This window comes from Mastigoproctus giganteus, chromosome 1 (assembly GCF_048544385.1).
Source record: "Mastigoproctus giganteus isolate SK-2022 chromosome 1, ASM4854438v1, whole genome shotgun sequence".
In the NCBI taxonomy this organism is placed as follows: Eukaryota; Metazoa; Arthropoda; class Arachnida; order Uropygi; family Thelyphonidae; genus Mastigoproctus; species Mastigoproctus giganteus.
In genome coordinates, this window is record NC_143575.1 from 164,921,390 (window position 1) to 164,944,962 (window position 23,573).

General features: G+C 37.8%; 1 protein-coding gene across 2 annotated transcripts in view; it reads left to right on the plus strand.

The window, feature by feature from the left end:
* The window catches only part of LOC150091238 (uncharacterized), a 382,744-nt gene that overhangs the window by 114,584 nt on the left and 244,587 nt on the right, over positions 1–23,573 (plus strand). For both annotated transcript variants that reach the window (XM_090374852.1, XM_090374846.1), the window contains exon 3: positions 15,095–15,402. In XM_090374852.1, the coding sequence (XP_090230978.1) occupies positions 15,095–15,402 (308 nt within the window). The remainder of the gene's footprint in view (positions 1–15,094; positions 15,403–23,573) is intronic.

The following is a 23,573-nucleotide window of genomic DNA, read 5'->3' on the forward strand; positions in this document are numbered from 1 at the left end:
ATTAGTGAATGGTACAAAGGGTTGCTCTTATGAAGAAAGGCTTAAGTTTTGCTAATTACAGTGTCTGGAGACAAGGCACCGGCGAGGTGATTTGATAGAGGTGTATAAAGCTTTGAATGGTTTGAGCATGCTCTGTGCTGATGGGAATCTTCCTCTTGCTCAGAATAATCACCTGAGAGGGCATAAAGTCAAATTGAGGAAAGACAGATGTAGGATAGATGTGCGGAAATTTGCCTTTAGCCAGCGGGTAGTTGGTTGATGGAACAGACTTCCATCCCTTGTTATGGATGTTGATAGCCTAAATAAATTTAAGGCTCAGCTGGACAGGTATTTCGAACGAATGGAGGGGGTGAAGTGGAAGTTTTATGTTTTTTTTTTGCTAATGCTGCATAAGCTTGCTTTCTTGCATCATATGCTAAGTAGTAGCTGTTCCTGGTTCACACTAGGAAGACACTACTGGTAGGCTTTCTAGTGTGAACATTTTAATATGTATATAATATTCAGACATGTCCATTTCAGGTTCCAAACTGTAGGTTGGAAAACACTGGTGCAGATTATTCTTTGCAGCTTATTAGTTTTGCACACTGCTTACGAGGCCCAGGTGTTGTGGGATATTGATAAAATTCTTGCCATTTTGTCTACATGCAAATTGACCTGGTTATCATCAACACACATCCAACCAGTGTCAAAAAAATACAATTCAGTATCTGATAGTGGGAATAATCAATTACATAAAGTGGAGTGTCTAAAGAAATTTGGGCCTTCAAGGGAAACTTTCAGGACTTTAATACAAGAATAGTGGTGGTGGAGGTCTATGACAGGGCACTTCTTGAGGTCTGTTATCTGGAGCCCCACTACCCTTCATTGAAAAGCACTGCAAAAAAAGTTGACAGAATGGATGGCAAGAGTTGAAAGATTTAATTGTGCCAAACAAAAAAAAAAAACGTGGAAGAACAGTTGCACACTATCACGTGGTTCTGCTTAATATGGTAACTGTAAGCAAATATATGATAAAACCACTGACAAGGTAAGATTTCGTAATCTGAGTATGAAAAATCCTTGGTGAAAAAAAAAAAAAAAAAAGCTAATAATGGGGGGATAAGTAATTGTACATGAATGCAAAAAATCATATGTGATTTTTACCCTTTATATGAATGAGAGTAAATTCAATAGGCCCCTTTACAAAATCAGCACCGGTATAATTGACAGTCCAGTCTAAATGGCAGCTGAGTTGAATGAGTGTTCTGTAACAATCTTTACTATTGAAACTACATAAGGTACCAAGGAGGAATAGTGAAGTCAAGTTAAATCAGTGTAAAATAGTTTATAAATGAAATATAAATTTCATATTACTACCTATATGAATGGCCCCAGGTGCCAACTGTTCCGTGGCCAGGTGATTCTAGTGCGTCTCTGAAAGTGTTGTCTAAAAAGAGCATTTAAGCAGTTTCTATTTTTAGTTTCAAACACCGTTTTCTTGATTTCTATATAAGAGTAGCTCTCTCACACTACAAGAAGTAGGCAGGAGCCCAGAAAGGAAAACTACCTTTCTGTTTCCTTTTCTATTAGTACTAACTTACTATCATAAATATATGATAAAACCACTGACAAGGTAAGATTTCGTAATCTGAGTATGAAAAATCCTTGGTGAAAAAAAAAAAAAAAAGCTAATAATGGGGGGATAAGTAATTGTACATGAATGCAAAAAATCATATGTGATTTTTACCCTTTATATGAATGAGAGTAAATTCAATAGGCCCCTTTACAAAATCAGCACCGGTATAATTGACAGTCCAGCCTAAATGGCAGCTGAGTTGAATGAGTGTTCTGTAACAATCTTTACTATTGAAACTACATAAGGTACCAAGGAGGAATAGTGAAGTCAAGTTAAATCAGTGTAAAATAGTTTATAAATGAAATATAAATTTCATATCACTACCTATATGAATGGCCCCAGGTGCCAACTGTTCCGTGGCCAGGTGATTCTAGTGCGTCTCTGAAAGTGTTGTCTAAAAAGAGCATTTAAGCAGTTTCTATTTTTAGTTTCAAACACCGTTTTCTTGATTTCTATATAAGAGTAGCTCTCTCGCACTACAAGAAGTAGGCAGGAGCCCAGAAAGGAAAACTACCTTTCTGTTTCCTTTTCTATTAGTACTAACTTACTAACTCAGCCGCTTGGTCACCTTGTGGTACTGCTCCTGTCTCCCTGTGGCAGGGCTGGAAACCTGGGTGGTAAAGCAAACCCCATGGCCAAAAGGAGCAAAATATGGATTACAATTTTCCACCGATTCAGACAGCAAATCGAAATTTAATGGATTTGCACCAACCTGATGGTGATGCAACCAACAGAAAGAGACTGAAGACGGATGCTTCCAGAGAAGAACATCCAAGTTTCCTGATCTTGCATTCTTTAATGAATCAGGCCTTAGGAAATCTATCGCCATTTCTCATACAGAAGTGTCTGGAAAGTGTAGCAGGTTCCCTGAAAATGGTGAGATATTTTAAATCAGGCGACTTATGGTTGAAACCACCGGTTCCAAACACTCTGAGATCCTTCTTAAACTCACCACATTCGGTGGAACTCCAGTCAAGGTGTCACCACATGCTACGCTCAATACTTCCAAAGGTGTCATCTCAGAATGGGACCTAATGAATGTCTCAGAGGATGAAATTGTATATGAATTGCAAGATCAGAAGGTCACACAAGCAAGAAGAATTATGCTGAAGAAAGATGGCGAACTTATCCCAACTCGCAGCATCATACTGACATTTAGTTCACCAAACCTCCCTTCATCGGTGAAAGCCGGGTATCTGAACTGCCGCATTTGCCCATATATTTCAAATCCATTAAGATGTTATAAATGTCAGAAATTCGGACACTCCCAAATGGTCTGTCGAGGTGATGCTGTATGCCCTAACTGTGGCTCGAAGGAGCATGCCCAAGCTGATTGTAAATCACAGTCCTCATTCTGCCCTAATTGTAAAGGCAACCACCCAGCCTTCTATAAAATATGTGACCAGTGGAAATATGAAAAGAAAATCCAGATATACAAGATAGAAAAATAAAGTCCTTTTCAGAAGCAAGAAAAGAAATACAGCAACTGATGCCTAAACATACATATGCTGAAGCTGTTAAAAGATTTCATACAATATCCGTTCAGACTGATACATCAATACCACCAAACATCTCTATTTCTGAATGGGCTTGAGCTATACTCTCTTCCATACCTCAGTCCTCAAAGCAACAGACTTCAAACAGATCTAGTAACACGCCAGTCACGATACCACCTGTTGCTCATGCAACTTCCATAAGACCTGCTCAAAAAGAAAATTCTGATCCCATTAACAAACTGCATGCTGAATCTTCTTCCGCTATGGACACAAATGAGACTTGCAATCAAGAAGAAAATGAAACTATTCTGGAAATCCATCCAGAAGACGAAATAGTTACCAGACCTGTTTTTTCAAAGAGAGACAAAATGAAAGTTGACCCCTTAAAACAGACTTCGAAAAAGCAGACAGACACAGCTTCTCCATTTAAACTCAAACAATGAAAAACATTGTTCAGTGGAATTGCAGAGGCTTTCACAGCAATATTGACGACATTCACGAAATAATTATGAACCATAATCCAATTGGAGTCTGCTTACAAGAGACATATTTAACAACTCAATTATCTCCCTCAATAAAAAATTATACTCTCTTCCGGCAAGACAAACCTGTTACCACTAATGCTCATGGAGGGGTAGCCATACTCGTAGACTCATGAGTTCCTTGTAAATGCATTCTGCTACAAACTGACATTGAAGCTGTTGCCATGCGAATAGCGATTGGCATTAGTCTAACACTGGTTCCTGCCACCCAGTTATCCCTGTTAAGGTAAGAACTTAAGAACTAATTTGTTAAGAACTTGAAGATCTCATTCTGCAGTTGCCAATCCCTTTCTGTTTATTGGGCGACTTCAATGGACACAATTCATTGTGGGGATCTCCCAATGCAGATGCACGAGGACAACGTTGAAATGCTTGTCAACAGACAAAATCTAACCATATTAAATACTGGCTCACCAACTTATTTCCACCTCTCAACAGGAACAGTCTCTGCAATAGACCTGTCCATCTGTTCTCCGATTCTATTGAGTGGACTGCTCTGGACTATCCGCTCAACAGTGACCACTACCCAATAATCTGTAAAATACAAACTTCACTCTGCATAACTTCAGAAACCAGCACAAAATGGAAATTTTCCAAGGCAGATTGGACAAAGTATGCTTCGCATGTGTCCTTCAACAATCAGGCCATTGAATATCATCCAATTGACAAAGCTGTGAACCATATTACAAAACAGATCCTAGTAGCTGCATCTATTGCCATCCCACAATCACAGTAAAGCTTCCATAGAAGCAGAAACTATTGGTGGAATGAGGGCTGTAGGAATGCAAAAAATGAAAAAACCATGCGTGGAATTTATTCTGCAAATATCCTATCACTGCTAACCTTATAAACTGCAAGAAACTTAGAGCTAAGGCCTGTAATATTAGGAAGAAAGTAAAAAAAAAGACTCTTGGATTTGATTTGCAACTGAAATTAATAAAAATACTGACGTAAGAATTATATGGAGAAAAATTGGACAATTAAATGGAAAATTCCTCGCATTGTCCTCGCCACTTATCACCTGGAACAGGCTGGAACTGTCTACTCCTGCAGAGATTGCAGATGCCTTAGGCACACTATTTTCACACTTATCTGAATCGACGGTATACGAACCATCATTTCAGAAGATTTAAGACTTCAGCCGAAAAATCTCATCTTAATTTCAGAACCAAATCCTTTCTACCATACAATCAACCACTCAGTATGCTAGAACTTAAAGAGGCTCTATCCACTGCAAAGAACAGCGCTGCTGGTCCTGATGGAATATACTACATAATGCAATGACACGTAGATAATAAATCACTATCTTCGCTACTGACTTTCTATGATTGCATCTTCATGGAACATTAATTTCCCAGTTCTTGGTGTCACTCTTTTGTACTGGCAGTACCCAAACCAGAGAAAGATCTCTCTATTCCTAATAATTACAGACCCATTTCTCTCACCAGCTGCTTAAATAAAACCCTAGAAAAAATAATACACTGTCGATTAACATGGTACCTTGATTCCCAAAATATGATATCCGATAATCAATTTGGTTTCAGGAAAAACCAATCAACCCTGGATCTCATGATCAAAGCAGAAACAAATATTAGGAATGCATTTATTCAAAATAAACATCTCATCATGGCAATAGAAATAGGTGCATGTATACTTGCGTGTACACCAATGCTAGGAGTTTAGTAAATAAATTTGATGACTTTGAGGTATTGCTCAAAACTTCAAAGGCAGATATTGTTGGAATATCAGAGACTTGGTGTCACACAGATATAAGGAATGCAGAACTGGAATTTGGGGAGTACAACGTCTACAGAAAAGATAGACTGGATAGGAAGGGAGGAGGGGTTATGCTATTAGTTAAGAAATACATAAAATCCAAGGAAGTGAAGCCAGTGGACATCGCTGGACAGTGCAGTGTCGAGTCAGTTTGGTGTGACATAAGCATTGCGAGATCAAAATTGAGAGTAGGAGTGTGCTATAGGCCTAATGACTCTGATGAGTATAATAAGAAACTGTACAGGGAAATAGAGTGGGCCAGTAAATCAGAGAGTCTTATAATGGGAGATTTTAATTTCCCAGATATTGACTGGAGTTTGGGGGCTGGTCACTCACACACTAGCAAGGCTTTTGTGGATTTATTGGATGATTGTTTTCTACATCAGCATGTTCAGGAGGCAACTAGAGGGAGGAATACTCTTGGTTTGGTTATCAGCAGTGATTCTTCATGCATTAAGAAACTGTAGATAAACGAACCACTAGGTGGCAGTGATCACAGTGTGCTAAAGTGGGATTTACTCAAAGAGGTAACTACCATTAGGGGTAAAGGGAAGGGTTATTGCTTTCGTAAAGGCGACTACGATGGACTGAGACAGTATTTAAATTCTATACAGTGGGACCAACTGATGATATTACCAACAGCAAATGCAAAATGGGAACCATTCAAAGAACTTATCTTGGAAGCTACTAGGCTTTACATACCAACTAAGAAATATTGTTCAAGGTTTAGGCCTAAATGGATGTCAGATGAACTGATGAGGCATATGGCAGAGAAGAAACATGCATGGGATACATACAAATTAACACATGACACAGAAGCCTATGATAGATACAAGTTGATCTGTAACCAAGTTACAAAGGAGGTTAGGCAGGCGAAGGCAGAGTACGAGAAATCTTTGGCAAGGGATGCAAAGAAAAACAGCAAAGAGTTCTTTACTTATGTAAACTCTAGAAAGAAGGGGATGAATCAGATTGGTCCACTTGATATCGATAGGTCAGCTGTTGATGATCCTGCTCAGGTAGCTAACAAACTAAATGAATATTTTGCATCGACATTCACACATGAGGAGTTATTTAGCGAGGGGAAAGCCAGGGGTGTATTCAACTCTAGCAGTAAGCTAGAGAATCTTGTAATAGCTGAGAGTAAAGTGGAGAAGAAACTGTTGAAGATTAACACAAGAAAGGCACCTGGGGTGGATGGGATCTATCCAGTTATATTAAAGGAGGCAGCGGAGTAAGTAAGCAAACCCTTAGCCATAATTATGAGAACTTCCTTGGACTCAGGGAAGGTACCCGCAGACTGGAGATGTGCAAATGTGACCCCAATTCACAAAGGAGGATCAAAGGCTGACACAAGCAATTATAGACCTGTGAGCTGAACTTCTGTTCCAGGAAAATTAATGGAGGCACTAGTTAAAGAAGCACTGCAGGATCATTTAGACAAGACTTCAGTTATAGCTCGGACACAGCATGGTTTTGTTAAGGGGAAGTCTTGCCTGACCAATTTGATTGGATACTATGATGCAGTCACAAAGGAACTGGATGCAGGGAATAACTTTGATATTATATACTTGGATCTTAGAAAGGTTTTTGATACTGTTGCACATGGAAGACTGCTGCACAAATTGGAGCAGTGTGACATTGGAGGCAAATTGCTGCTGTGGATAAAGGGGTGGCTGAGGGGGAGAAGACAGGGAGTGGTAATCAATGGAAACTGCTCATCGTGGACTAATGTTATTAGTGGAGTCCCTCAGGGCTCAGTGTTGGGTCCATTATTGTTTTCTGTATTCATAAATGATATTGATGATGGTATATCAAGTTTAATGTCGAAGTTTGCAGACGATACAAAGGTAGGCAGGGTTGTCAAGGACACTATTGACACTATGCTGCTGCAACAGGATCTGGAAAGGTTGAGCAGATGGGCTGAGAGGTGGCAAATGAAGTTTAACATTGACAAATGTAAAGTACTACACATGGGAAACAGCAACCCCAGAGCAACGTATCAACTCTGTGGTACTACACTGACAGTGGTAGAGAATGAAAGGGCCTGGGGGTGGTTGTGCAGGCAGATATGAAGTTCTCTGAGCAATACAGAAGGGCTGCAAGAGTAGCTCATGGTGTATTGTCAATGATATATAGCAATTTTTCTAGCAGGGATAAGGAGGTGATTATTCCCTTGTATAAGGCAGTGGTCAGGCCACACCTAGAATACTGTATACAGGTCTGGAGGCCTCATTTCAAGAAGGATGTAGAGCTGCTGGAACGAGTACAGAGAAGGGCAACAAGATTAGTGAATGGAACAAAGGGGTGCTCTTACGAAGAAAGGCTTAAGTTTTGCAAGTTACAGTGTCTGGAGACTAGGCACCAGCGAGGTGATCTGATAGAGGTGTATAAAGCATTGAATGGTTTGAGCATGCTCAATGCTGATGGGATTCTTCCTCTCGCTCAGAATAATCACCTGAGAGGGCATAAATTCAAATTGAGGAAAGACAGATGTAGGATAGACGTGCGGAAATTTGCCTTTAGCCAGCGAGTGGTTGGTTGGTGGAACAGACTTCTATCCCTTGTCGTGGAAGTTAATAGCCTAAATAAGTTTAAGGCTCAGCTGGACAGGTATTTTGAACGAACAGAGGGGTGAAGTGGAAGTGGTTTTTTTTTTTTTTTTTTTGGCTGATGCTGCATAAGCTTGCTTTCTTGCATCAAATGCCTCTACTATGCTAATGCATGTCTCGATATAGAGGAAGCCTTTGACACCACTTGGTGTTTTGGTATCCTGAAAGATCTTCATTCCCTGTAACTGAGAGGTCACTTACTTACTTCATACAGAATTTCCTGCAACAGAGGACCTTTCAAGTTCACTATCGGCAAATCCTTTCCAAAACATATATACAAGAAGAAAGAGTCCCTCAGTGTTCTGTTCTTAGTGCAACCTTGTTTGCAATAAGAATAAATCATATGATCAAAATTATTCCCATTACAGTGAATTCATACCTTTATGCTAATGATCTGACCTCTTGCAGTTTGCAAAACATGAACTTTATTGAGAGACAACTGCAAACATCAATTAATAATGTCGAACTATGGATGGCACAGAATGGTTATCGACTGTCTTATCAGAAATCAAGTGCCATTCATTTTTGTAACAAATGAAAGATGCACCTAGATCCGGAAATACACTTAAGAAATCAACCTGTTACTGTTGTGAACTGCGTTCATCTTCTTGGTGTGATTTTTGATAATAAATTGAACTTTTCAGAACACATCAAACATCTACGGACTGTTTGCCAGAAAAAAATGAACTTACTAACAGTTATCTCTTCTACATCATGGGGTACAGATTGTTACACCTTACTTCACTTGTATAGAGCCCTAATCAGATCTTGCCGTGATTATGGTGCCTCGGTGTATGATTCTGTCAGGGAAAGCATACTAGTGTGGCTTGCCCCTATTCAACATTCTGCCCTCAGGATCTGTAGGTGCTTATAGAACATCGCCAGTACAAAGTCTTTATATTGAAGCCCATGAACCTCCCCTCAGACTCAGAAGAAAGATGTTACTCCTGAATTATGTGGCCAAAATTGAAAGTCTAACTACTCACCCCATTAGGCCAATACTTAATGATCCACAGTTCTCAATGCACTCTAGAAATAAACCTAGAGCAGTTCAACCTACTGGCATCAGATTGCAGGCATTATCACAAACCTGGAATATACATCTTGACAAAGTCCTCCAAGATTCAAACAGTTTAGATCCTCCATGGTCTTCTATCAAAGCATCCTGTGACAGCTATTTCCTAAACTGGGGAAAACACTCGCTTACAAATATTAATATACAGCAACTCCATACTGCTCACACACAAAGTTATCCATGTTTTACAAAAGTATACACTGATGGATCAAAGTCTGAAAGTGGAGTCGGGGCTGCAGCTGTCTTTCCCTATAACATCATCTCTTGTTTCCTGCCCACTGAATGCAGTAGTTATACAGCAGAATTATGTGCCATCAAGCTTGCCTTAGAAAATATCCTCCATCTGTCCATCCAAAAAAGTAATATATACAGACTCACAGAGTGCACTTTTAGCCTTGCAAAATTCCTCCTCCCCAACACATCCTGTAATAACAACAATAAAAACTCAGCTGATGCATATCCATGAACACCAGCAGGTAGTTATCTTTTGTTGGATCCCAGGCCACACTGGGATATCAGGGAATGAAAAAGCAGATTATGCAGCAAAACAATCATCCAACATAGCATCGACAAATTACTACATTCCATATATTTACTACAGATCCTATATAAGACATGTATGTACGGAACAGTGGACACTTTTATGGCAAGCTCAACTGCAGAACAAGCTCCTTCAAATAAAATCTGAACCACAGCTATGGGCTTCCAGTTTCCATGTAAACAGAAAGGAAGAAGTCCTCCTATCCAGAGCACAAATTGGTCACAGTCACCTCACCCATCTTTATCTCCTCACAAGAGACAATCCTCTGATGTGTATTCACTACAACTCTTTTCTCACAATCAAACACATTCTCGTTGATTGTACACTATACACTGATGCCCGAAAAGCCTCATTCAGTATTCTACGAAAACTTCAAGAACTTTTAGTCATATTATAGGCAATGTTGCAAATCTTCTACAATTTTTCTGTTTCCTAAAAGGGATACAACTATATGATTGCCTCTGACATGATTCTGTAATCACTATGTTTGAGCTCCATACCCTTGATAGGCGCAATATGGCCCTAGTAGTCCTTGCGTCAGAAATAACAGTACCAATACAATACAATACCTATATGAAAAACTGCTAAGGCTGAAGGAGCATAGAGGGATGGATCATGTACATCCATTTATACAGAAAAAGGTAGAAAGTGAGTTTTAAGACCTAACTGTTAGATTCATCAGTTATTCTCATGAATTGCACCATTTCCTCAGTCTGTTAGGGAGGTCTAAAGAAGGGATGGGCAATAATATATGAGTTTGATTGTATAATGAGGTTATGAAGAAGCTAGATTCAAGAAACAACTTTGACATTATATATGGATTTTAGTAAGGCTTTTGATATAATTCCTCATTAGAGGTTATTTTATAAAGCATACAGGTCAGGATTACAGGGAAGATCCATCAGCATATTATTAGTTGCTTGAAGGATTGAATTGTCCTTCAACCAACCAATGGATATTCTTCAGAGTGTACTGAAATAGCAGCTGGTATCCCCTGATGATTAGAACTTGGACCTCTCTCTTGTTTCTTAATTTCCTATATAATATTGATAAGGGAATACAGGGGAACTGTCAAAGTTTCTGATGACTGGAAGGTTGGGAGGGCAGTTTACAATCAGAACCAGGTTTATGCTACTCCAAAAAGATTTGGACTGATTGAAAGCATGGTCTGAAAAATTGAAGAGTTTAATATTCCCAAATGAAAAGTATTGTGGGGAATGAAAACTGAGGAGTAGTTTATAAATTAGATGAAGAGAAATTAATGGATACTCGGGATGAGAAAGACATGAAGTTCAATGTGTAGTGTAAGCAGGTGGCAAGAAGGGCACTGGCATTATCTATGATTTATTGGAATTTTGAAAATAGAAAGGAGTTATTATCCTTCTCTATAAGATGATAGTGTGACTACATTTGGAATATTGTATTCAGGTGTGGGGGACACCATCTAAAGAAAGATATAGGACTTCTCGAGAAGGTGCGAAGAAGGGCAAGTCGATTGGTGAAGAAACTAAGGATTATTCCTGTGAGGAGCATGCTGTGGATAAATTGAAATAATTTACCTTCAAAGGTGGTTGAGGTAAAGTTCAAGGAGGAATTGAACAAGGCACTTTTCATCATTAGAATGTTTTTTTTTTCCCAGATTCAGAATAAGTTCACTTCCTTTCATTATTATGTCATTTTAATACTAAGTAAATTGACTCATCTTTGGTCTGAATATTGGATCTGACATGTCATTGCCTGCAGTCAAAAAGGTGTTGAAAAAGAGATAAGGAGTATTGAAACATTCTTGTAATAAAACTGTCTTCAGTTCCTGCAGTGATGTGGGTGGATTGTGTTGACAAATAATCCTTTACAGTTCATTCCACTAATGCTCATTGGGATTGTACTGGCCAGGGAAGATGCTTGAGCTCTTTCTTGTGCTCCTAAAACTATTTTTTACAAATTTGATGTGTTTAGCATTAGCATTAGCAGAGGCATTTGATGCAAGAAAGCAAGCTTATGCAGCATCAGCCAAAAATGTTGATCTGTATGGGTAAACTACCAAATAGACAGGTATGTGTGATCCACCACAACCTTCAGATATTCTCTGGACAGTAAGATCAGGGGACAAAGGGTATGCTATGAAAACATGCTCCACACCATTACTGCTCCTCCTGCAGACTAGGTAAAACAAGATGGTTCTAGTACCTCTTGAAATTTCTTCCATGTGCGCACTCTTCATTGGTGTTAAAGAGCATAAATTGTAGTTTGACTTGTTTCTAGTTCTCCTGATCCTTTGTATTAAATTTATTTGGATTTAAATTTATTACTAGCACAAATACAACCATAATTTTTAGTTACTTTCATGAAGGTCTCCTATTCCTGTAGTTCCTTTTTTTTTAAGGTTCTTCACATGGTGCAGGTACTGGTGTCTTGTGTCTTTACATTTAATGCTCCTGCATTAAATGTAAAGGTTAATTGTTTGGTTGGTGGCGCCTCCGTAGCCAGGTGGGAAGGAGCAGCAGTGCGTAGCACACGCTTCTTGATTTAGACCGGGGTTCGAGCCCGTCACTACCAAATACGGAGGATGCGGAAAGGTCAGGGAATGACCACCACATATCCCCGGAGCAATATGGCCTTAGTTGCTAATGCTCCTAAAAACCAAATAACAAACAAACAATTGTTTGGTGATAGTTACATTTGATAATCCATTCCAGACATCATCTCCTTGCTTTATCACCTCATTTTCGTCCATAATGTTTTCTGGGCATTTTTCCATTCATTAACAATCAATATCAGTCTTTGAAAACTCAACAGATGCAGTTGTCTTTTCTGCTACAACTCGCTAAATGCACACCAGCAGTAGAAGTTCACGAGATCCTGTCGGTTGCTCATTTCTGAAGAGATGATTCCAAACTGGTTTTATAGCACATTCTTGTACATGTTACCATGGGCTTTCTTTGATTTACCTATTTTTGCATAGATTGTTGCATGTAGCCAAAATCTCCACAGTCTTAATAATGGCAGTATAGCTCTGTTTGGTTACAAATCCAGTTTGTTCTAGATTTGCCATTACGTAAACAGATGTTTACCTTAAAACTTGTGACCAGAAAGGACAATCATCTTTTTTCCTTTCTTATTTAATTACCTTTCCTGTCTCCTTTAATGAGGTCTGTAGCTTAGGAGAAAAGCCAATCCTCCCTTGACCAAAAGGAGTAAAATGTGGACTTTTGTTTAGTCTGTCTGTTTAGAATCATTATGTGGCAGAGAAGAAACAAAATTCAACTTGCTTCTCTGCTACAATTCTGCAAACTGACATTCACACTCATGTCATATAGATAGTGAAAGTGATATAAAATGTTGGAAGTTAAGTGTTCATAGCAGGAAAGAAGGAAACAAAATGATGGTTGTCTGTGAGCAGAACTGAATTTTTCATGTGGATACATCTCATAATGATTATAACTTAATACATACTAATAGATTAAGAAAAGGCACATAAATAGGACTATCCATTATATCAAATACCCTTTGACAAATGAACTTGTGAGCTTACTGTTTCCCTTTGTTGTATAGAAAATTCTGCTGCTGGAATACGTAACTGGTGTAAAGACTCCAGTCATGAAATATACTGGAAGCCACCCAATTGCAATATTCAAGTTCATATTGGCAGAATGATGCAAGGAGGCATTCTCATATGGTATCAGCTAAAAAAAAGGAGGGGATTTTAAACACTTCACATGCCCTGTCCTTTAAAATTATTCAAACAACCTATTTCTGCAGCACTAGGTGAAATTTTATTCAGTGGTCAGCTGCTTTCTGGCTAAAGGCAAATTTCTGCTTATCTTTAAAACCATCCAGTTTCAAATTGCAACTATCCAATATCAATTTAAATTTGTTCTCTCATGTGTGTCAATCTAAAAAGGGTAAAGATGCTATTGGCATTCAAATTTACTCAGCCCTTTTAAAGCATCGAGCACTTCCATTAAGTCACCATGCAGATTCCTAGTTTCCAGACACTGTAATTTACAGAACCCTAGTCTTAGGTAAGAACACTCTTTGTGTGTGTTGCTTTTCATTGTCTTCTTCCCACCAATGTCCTTGCTAAAGATCAATATCCTTCTGCAATGCTAGCAGTAGTAGTTCTGACTGTTTCTTAAAATCTGTTATTTACATTGATTCTTTCAGCTCAATCATGGCGTTATGTAATTCTTCAGATAACGTTCACCCTGTTCTAGATGAAATCAGAAGCTTATTACTACAAATTGAAGAATGCCACCAAATGGTCATTTTTTGTTGGATTCTAGCATATGGTAATTTAGCCAGTGAACTGGCCGATAAAGCTGCAAAAAATTCAACTGCCTTAGATTTAACCAATATCTCTGTTCCAGTATAAGATTATGCACTAACCATTCATGCCACTTCCTATCAGAATGGACAACACTCTGGCATTCTCAGACTAATAATAAACTCTTTCGGTTTAAACAAGATCTGAAAATTTTGTGCTCCAGTGTCCATACATCAAGACAAGAAGTAGTAGTCCTTTTAAGAGCAAGAATAGGTCATACCCATCTGACCCACCTTCATTTACTCACAGGAGATGATCCACCATTTTCAGTCTGTGTCTTCCCACAAGGGGAACACAGACTGAAAATGAAATTTGTTCTGTAGTCTTAAAAGCACAGAAGTGTAATCAGGTGCAAATTTTGCATTATGAATGCATATTTGTATATATATTATATATATACAAATATATATGAAAGAGTAAAAAATTGAGTGGTTATAAGAGTGATTCTAAATATTTTCACAAAATTTCTTAATTTCCTGAAAATCAGGTGTGAATGTTATTGTGTTTTTCACCCACATGGAATGAATTATGTCCATTGCTAAAGAATAAATTACTAGTTAAATTAGACAGACAGAATACTTAGCAATTATTTTTTTGTTTTGAACATGTTTTTTACATGGGGTTAAAGTAAGTGTACTTAAAGCATTTAAGTTGTCTGTCTATCTGAATATGGTTACTAATAATTTTTTTATTTGGGTATTGAATGTTGTTAAAAAAAAGTTTCTCTGGCACCTGCAATGAAGTGAAGGTAGCAGTTTCCTAAAACCCACTTTGTGTTAGAAAAAAAAAATAATAATAATTATTGTCCCTTGATGTAAATTTATTCCAAATCCTTAGCTAGATACATAGTCTAAGGACTATGGATCTAGCTAAGGATTTAAAGTTTAGTTTAAAAAAATTTAGGATAAATTTTTTTGAACGTAAAGTTGCTAACTAGATTGAATTTTAAAAAATATACTGTAAGGTAAATTCAAAGAGTGGATTGAATTTCTGCTTCTCCTTTTGTTTGATTTTTAATTATGTGTAATTTAAATTTGCATTTTTATTTATGAAGATCTTGCAACTGAAAATAAAATGGTTGGTATATAACAATTTTTTTTTTTTTTTATGTAGGAAGCTTCCAATTTATGGTTTTAAGTATTTGAAAAAAGAAAAGTTTCATACACTGTATGAAACATCTCTTTTACAACAACAACAGCTACAGATACAAGCAGATGAACATGAAGGAAATGCAAAAGAAATAATGCAAAATGTGAAAAGCATAGAAGGTACACAACACAAATTATATAAGGAGAAACGAAGGAGGAGGAGGAGGAGAAGGAACAGAAAGAAGGAAAACATTTTGCGAACAAATGAAATTTATTATTTGCCTGTTAGGCAGGAATGTAATATTGATAAAATAGAAGAAGATACAATAAAAGGTAAGAAATTTATTTCTTATAACTATAAATGAATTTCTTATAAATGAAATTGAATTGTGTGTTCACACAACCTATACCAGTTTTTTTTTTTTTGCATTTTTGAAATTAGTTATTATTTCATTTTATTGCTTTTTGATAAACCTACAGCTGGAGGAGTTATACAAGAGTATTCTGCCCAAAACAGTGGTTCATAGTGTATAATGTACAATTTATACAGTGGTGAATTGTTAGATAGGGCGCCTCCATAGCCAGGTGGGCAGGAGCAGCAGTGCTTAGCACACGCTTCTTGATTAGACCGGGGTTCAAGCCCGTGACCACCAAATATGGAGGTGCGGAAAGGTCAGGGAATGACCACCGCATATCCCCAGAGCATTATGGCCTTCGTTGCTAATGCTCCTAAAACCAAATAACAAACAAACAATTGTTTGATAGATTTGCTTGTCTGTGAATATAAAATTCATGAGGAAACTACTTGGGGTGGGGGAAGACCTCTCAAACAGACTATTTCAATCTCTTCTCCCCACTTAAAAAAGATCTAGAAAACGTACTTCTATCAGTGACAGGATTAAAACATAGATTTTCCCCCCTTCTTCTTCTTCTTCAAAATTGGTAGCAAGTGACAAATTGATGGTGTCACAGCAGATACATGATTTTTTTTCAGTAAAACTTATCACATGTTATGCCTATTGCTTTTAATTTTTTAAAAATGAAATTTGCTTTCCTTTCCTAATTTCCTTACTTAATTTGCTAAATAGATCTTTAAATTTAATGATAAAAAGTTCCTTTGATTTTCTCAAATCTCTGCTGTTTTACAGCTAAGAGTATTATAGACTCATTTACTTTTCACTGGTGAGTTTATCCTAAATTTTTTTTAATAATAATGCAAACAGTTTAAAATGAAGGCATATGGACATAGTGGTGAATGCAGGAATAAACATGGTAAATAAACAGTGCTACAGTGTTCTGTGTCATAGGTTAGGTTAGATTAATTCAATAAATCTGATTTAACTATACATAAAGCAACCATAAGTTTTGAAGGTCTTTTCCCCCTTCTGTATTAAAAAATGTATATATAAATTTAATATTAAAAATTAGTAAGTTTCCAGTACAAAGGCACTGCATCTTTTACAGAACACAAAACTCTGTGAAAAGGTTAAAGGGGATCCTGAATGATATGTCATGTGATCGAGTGACCTGGTGTTCTCTTCTGTTTGTGACAGGTGCCTTGCCAAGCATCTGTATGTATTGGGGGGGGGGGGGATTCATGAATATCTGCTCAGGTTGCACATAGTTAACTGATATTGTTGATTAGAGAAGGCTGTTTGCTTCTTCCTGTAAATTCTAACTGGCTCTCTGTGGTTAGAAAAAACTATTGTGGGATGGTTTCCTCTTAAGTTGAACAGGGTGAGTCATGCAGGAAGAAAGGAAAACTTACCCAGTTAATATTCTTATTGATTATTCATAGTTTTGCTGTGATCTTTTTATATATGGAAAGCCTCTGTAAAGTTGTGCCATTTGTGGTGCTCAGTTATATTTTATGTCTTGGGGTCTTTTTTCTTGAATTTTTGTCTCAATGAGAACCTTAAATTTAAGATGAAAGATACCAAGATATTAAATGTAACTAATTACTAAAATAGCATGACTTGATGGAAGCCTTACTCATACAAAAATATTACAGTAAAACCATCAGTAGGAGTTGTTGTTGTTGTTATTGGAGGTTTTACAGTGCAGTGGCAGCTACAGGCCATTATGCACCAAACAGTGGTAGAAATCAATAGGAATATTGGCAGGATAACCATTCCTCCAGTTTTTCCTAACCCATCCAGAGGCCCAGTTTGTAATTTACAGGAATAAATGACCATTGAACTCCAATCAACAGAAAACAAGTGTTTGTATGTCTATCAGTCAACTAGAAGCAACTGAAATGGACACCCCATGACCAAACAATGGATATTAAAGAGTAATTGCCATTGTTTGGTCACATCATTGACATTAGAGGAGGAAGTTTAAAAATTTCCCTTCGGTGATGAAGAGTTTTATTCATGTGTATTCAGAAGTGTTCTTTTGATATTGAAAGAGACAGAAGAACATGAGAATAATTTGCTTCTGCAGCATAAGATTGTTCTTGCCACACAATTTCATGATGTAGAATAGAATGCTTCTGTGCCAAAGCTCTAGTAATCATGTGCTGACATGCCTTTTGAAGTCAATGGATGATTTCATACAAAATCTATGATTGGTTCATTCAGAATATTTGGAGCAAAGATACCTTGTTTTTCCATCTTCTGCCATTTGCAGTTTTGGCCTCAGATGCCAAGCATTCCATGGCAAGTGATATTCATGTATTTGTAAAAGCATTTTCTTTCTATTCCTAAATACCATTTTCCTTATTTCATAACCTAGAATTGTTCTGCACTACAAGAAATTGGCAGAAGGGTCCAGAAAGGAAATTCACTTTTCTGTTCCTTTTTCTGATAGTATTAACCAAACTAACCAACCACTTGGTCAACTTATGGCACTGTTACTGCCTTCCCATAGTGAAATGAGAGGAAATTTTAATTAACATCCATGGCCAAAAGCAGCAAATATAGACTGTACTAGTTCAGTAGCATATGGATCTCATGATCTTGATGAAAGGGACAGAGAAAATACTATAACATCCATTATAGTATTTTCTATAATGGATTTACTTTTACTGATCCTACCAACTTGGTTCCTCATTTTACACTCATTAAATGAAAATCCCCTGTGCAGATTATCACTCTACATAGTGCAGAAATGTTTAGAGAGTATTGCTGACTTTATTGAGTATTGTTTAGAGAGTATTGCAGACTCAAATAGTCTGTAAACTACAATCAGGAGACCTACAAATAGGTATCAAAAAATTCATACCCTTACCTAGAAATAATAGCCCTAGAAAGGTGAAACTTCACAGGAACTTTAATCCTTTTCTATGTACCCTTCATGTATAATAACACATTTCTCCCATATATGGATCATTTGTTTAATGTTTCATCATAGAAGTCCGCACTTTTTTGCCTGAAACCACGATTCCACTTCATTGATGACTTCCTGAGTACACCCGGAGTACCAATAAGGATGTACACCTGAGTACACTCTTACTAGTACACCCAGCATTCGTCACCAACCGATCAGAAAAGTCCTTGACACCAACAGTTGGCGAAAACATGGCATTTGACCTTGCTTCTGCAAAGGCATCAGCAGTCTTGGAACCCATTGTGTGGAGACCTTAGACACGTGCAGATGGTCATGTAAAATGCTGTGGGCAGACCCATAACCTGTGCTGTTGTCATAAAATTAGAAGAAGGTATACTCTATGAATATTACGAAAAGCAGAGAGTATACTGTGCATGTTAATTGAATTCCAGAGGATATACGGCATATAGCCATATATGCCGTATTTCAGTCTTTTGGTACTGCAAATTTGCCCTTATCTGTCAAAGAAATCAGCTGTATCTTGAAAACAGAGAAGCTCCTACAAATTTAAACAATGCACACAGTAATTCACTGGAATTTCTGAGGCCAATATGGCAATCTTGATGATGTCAAATACCTTCTTGAGTATTTGTTTCTGTAGGCATCTGCCTAAAGAAAAGAAATTTCACTCCTTAAATTCTGTTTTTACAAAACGTTATACTATGTACAGAAAAAACAAAGCATCCAGTGAAGCACATGGAAGAGTGGCACTTCTCATTTACTTTAAAATTCCTTCCAAATCTTTTCCACTTAGACTTCATTAGAAGCTGTTGCAACACTTGTAATGTTTTCCATCATTTTAATGATTGTTTCACTTTATCTTCCACCAAATTATACGTAGGCTTTCTTTGAACTAAATAATTTTTTTAGGAGCTCCCTCCACCTTTCTGTATTCTAGGAGACCTTAATAGGCATCATCCACTATGGGGCCTGGAACAACAGGATAAGCGAGACCAACTAATAGAAAGGCTCCTTGATAATCAGAATTTAACATTTACATACTGGAATCCATAATTATGGGCTCCATGTGCCAAGTGGTTTGTGATTGATTTTTTTTTTTTTTTTTTATGAAAACCTCAAGCTTGAGAGGTATTGGAACTTATGGTACTTAATGCCATGCATGGGTTGAAGTTTGATAAAATGAGAGAAAATACTTGGTGACCTTAGACTTGAATTTCTGTAGATTGTAATTTGTAATTTTCAGGAAGTACATGTGAAGAGAGGTTGTTCCATAAAACAGAAGTTGAAGGAATAAATGAGGAAGAATAAAAGTTCATTCTGTGAGTATAAAGTTGGACAGTAAAAGGATGCTGACTGGTTACAGCACATGCTTAGACTGGTTTAGAAGAGAGAGCAGGAATTATAGAAGCCAGTTCAGAAAAACAGTGGCCGTAGAAGTATCTATAGAAAATGAATGCAGCAGAAACAGAACATCCATGAGAGAGAGTAGAGACACTTTGTTAGAGATGGTTCATTAATTAACCTAACTGCCTTCTTGTATGGAATCTAGAAGCCTGAGGGCTGATGACCCTCCTATGTGTGAGTCCTGTGATACAGTTCTATCCCTGAAACATATTTTAATCGAGTGCCCAGATTTTAATAATATGTGCTTTACCACTTTTAACCGTCTGACTGAGCCTTATACACTCATATATAGAAAGATTTTATCCGACAATGACAAGGTGTCAGTTCTTTTTAGTTTTTTTACAGCTTACTGATTTATTTATACACATGTATATAAAATAAGCTTCATATTTTTAGAATATATATTGCCTTTTAAACTTATACCTAATCCTTTGACCAGGTAACCTCTTTCAAAGTTACCAGAATCTATCTTTACCTTTGTCTTGGCATATAATAGCCACTTCTGATAATGCACCAGAAAAATCAAATCCAATCTAGAAGCCTGAGAGAGGTTTTGGATGCACCTTCCAAGATATGGGAACAATATTCCACAGTAAAGCAGGTTTGAGATTTATACAGATTGAAGATTTGTTTGGAAGAAAAGTGACACAGAGAGTGAAAGAGAAAACCCAGTTTTTTAGATGTAATCCCTAATAGAGATATGTAATCTTTCCTGAAATCTGAGTGTCATCGAACATAGGAGAAGAAGAATTCTTTTTTTTTTTTTTTTTCTGAGAGATATAAGACAAGATTGGGTTTAAGAAGGATTGAAATCAACTAAATTATCTTTGCCCCCTGGAGAATTATCTGAAGATCAGCATTTAAGAAACTGGTAGTGGATGTTCGAGAAGTTGAAGCTGTCGCAGCAGAGCAAGGTTTCTCAAACTGGAAGGCTGAATGCAATGTGCTATCATCAGCAAAACTGTGGATAGGATTTTCTGTCACTGGAAGAAGGTCATTAATATACAAAAGAAAAGAAAAGAGTGGGAGAAAGAATTGAACTTTGGAGAACGCTTGCATTAGTGGAGGAGTTAAAAAGCAGAAACCCCATCTACAATCACTGCAGTGAACGGCTAGAGAGAAAACTGGATAACCAGTTACAAAACAGAGTTGGCAATCCATTAGATGGAAGCTTATTTAGAAGCTCTTTATGCCATACACAATCAAATGGCTTTGAAATATCAACAGCAACTGCTTGAGTTATGCCAAACTTTTCCGTTGAATTTGCCCTCAGATGGGTAACATTAGCAAGTATATCAGAAGTATATCGGAAGCCATACTCCCAGTCATAAATCAGATGGAAAATTTCTAGGTAGTTTAAGAGTTGGCAGTTAATTGATTTCTTCATAACTTTAGAAAGCGTAGAAATAAGTGCAATGGGACAATAATTGGATGGGAGCAATTTGTCATCCTTTTTAACAACGGTAACTTATACGAGTATAAAAAGAAAGTAAAAAAATGTGATATGGAACAAAGTTCAGGAGCACAGGTTTTGAGAACAAATGGAGAAATACCAACAAGACTTGGAGCTTTCTTAGCATTGAGATTGATTAAAATCCTTTTGAGATCCTTTTGCTGAAAGACCACAAGAGGCATTGAATGGAGTTAGCATTAGCATTAGCATTAGCATTAGTAGAGGCATTTGATGCAAGAAAGCAAGCTTATGCAGCATCAGCCAAAAAAAAAAAAAAAAAAAAAAAAAGTAACATAAATAAATAAAAATAACCACTTCCACTTCACCCCTCTGTTCGTTCGAAATACCTGTCCAGCTGAGCCTTAAACTTATTTAGGCTATCAACTTCCACGACAAGGGATGGAAGTCTGTTCCACCCACCAACCACCCGCTGGCTAAAGGCAAATTTCCGCACATCTATCCTACATCTGTCTTTCCTCAATTTGAATTTATGCCCTCTCAGGTGATTTTTCTGAGCTAGAGGAAGAATCCCATCAGCATTGAGCATGCTCAAACCATTCAAGGCTTTGTACACCTCTATCAGATCACCCCGCTGGTGCCTAGTTTCCAGACACTGTAATTTGCAAAACTTAAGCCTTTCTTCGTAAGAGAACCCCTTTGTCCCATTCACCAATCTAGTTGCCCTTCTCTGTACTCGTTCCAGCAGCTCTACATCCTTCCTGAAATGAGGCCTCCAGGCCTGTATACAGTACTCTAGGTGTGGCCTGACCATTGCCTTATACAAGGGAATAATCACCTCCTTATCCCTGCTAGAAAAATTCCTATATATCATTGACAATACACCATGAGCTACTCTTGCAGCTCGTCTGCACTGCTCAGAGAACTTCATATCTGCCTGCACCACCACCCCCAGGTCCCTTTCATTCTCTACCACTGTCAGTGTAGTACCACAGAGTTGATACGTTGCTCTGGGGTTGCTGTTTCCCATATGTAGTACTTTACATTTGTCAATGTTAAACTTCATTTGCCACCTCGAAGCCCATCTGCTCAACCTTTCCAAATCCTGTTGCAGCAGCATAGTGTCAGTAGTGTCCTTGACAACCCTGCCAACCTTCGTATCGTCTGCAAACTTGGACATTAAGCCTGATATACCATCATCAATATCATTTATAAATACAGAAAACAATAAAGGCCCCAATACTGAACCCTGAGGGACTCCACTAATAACATTAGTCCACGATGAGCAGTGTCCATTGATTACCACTCTCTGTCTTCTCCCCCTCAACCACCCCTTTATCCATAGCAGCAACTTGCCTCCAATGCCACAGTGCTCCAATTTGTGCAGCAGTCTTCCATGTGCAACAGTATCAAAAGCCTTTCTAAGATCCAAGTATATAATATCAAAGTTATTCCCTGCATCCAGTTCTTTTGTGACTGCATCATAGTATCCAATCAAATTGGTCAGGCAAGACTTCCCCTTAACAAAACCATGCTGTGTCCTAGCTATAACTGAAGTCTTGTCTAGATGATCCTGCAGTGCTTCTTTCACCAGTGCCTCCATTAATTTTCCGGGAACAGAAGTTAAACTCACAGGTCTATAATTACTTGTGTCAGCCTTTGATCCCCCTTTGTGAATTGGGGTCACATTTGCACATCTCCAGTCAATGGGTACCTCCCCTGAGTCCAAGGAAGCTCTCATAATTATGGCTAAGGGTTTGCTTACCTCCTTTAATATAACTGGATAGATCCCATCCACCCCAGGTGCCTTTCTTGTGTTTATCTTCAACAATTTCTCCTCCACTTTGCTCTCAGTTATTACAAGATTCTCTAGCTTACTGCTAGAGTTGAATACACCTCTGGCATTCCCCTCGCTGAATAACTCCTCATGTGTGAATGTCGATGCAAAATATTCATTTAGTTTGTTAGCTACCCGAGCAGGGTCATCAACAGTTGACCCATCGATCTCAAGTGGACCAATCTGATTCATCCCCTTCCTTCTAGAGTTTACATAAGTAAAGAACTCTTTGCTGTTTTTCTTTGCATCCCTTGCCAAGGATCTCTCGTAATCTGCCTTCGCCTGCCTAACCTCCTTTGTAACTTGGTTACAGATCAACTTGTATCTATCATAGGCGTCCGTGTCACGTGTTAATTTGTATGTATCCCATGCATTTTTCTTCTCTGCCATATGCCTCATTAGTTCATCTGACAACCATTTAGGCCTAAACCTTGAACAATATTTCTTAGTTGGTATGTAAAGCCTAGTAGCTTCCACGATAAGTTCTTTGAATGCTTCCCATTTTGAATTTGCTGTTGGCAATATCATCAGTTGATCCCACTGTATAGAATTTAAATACTG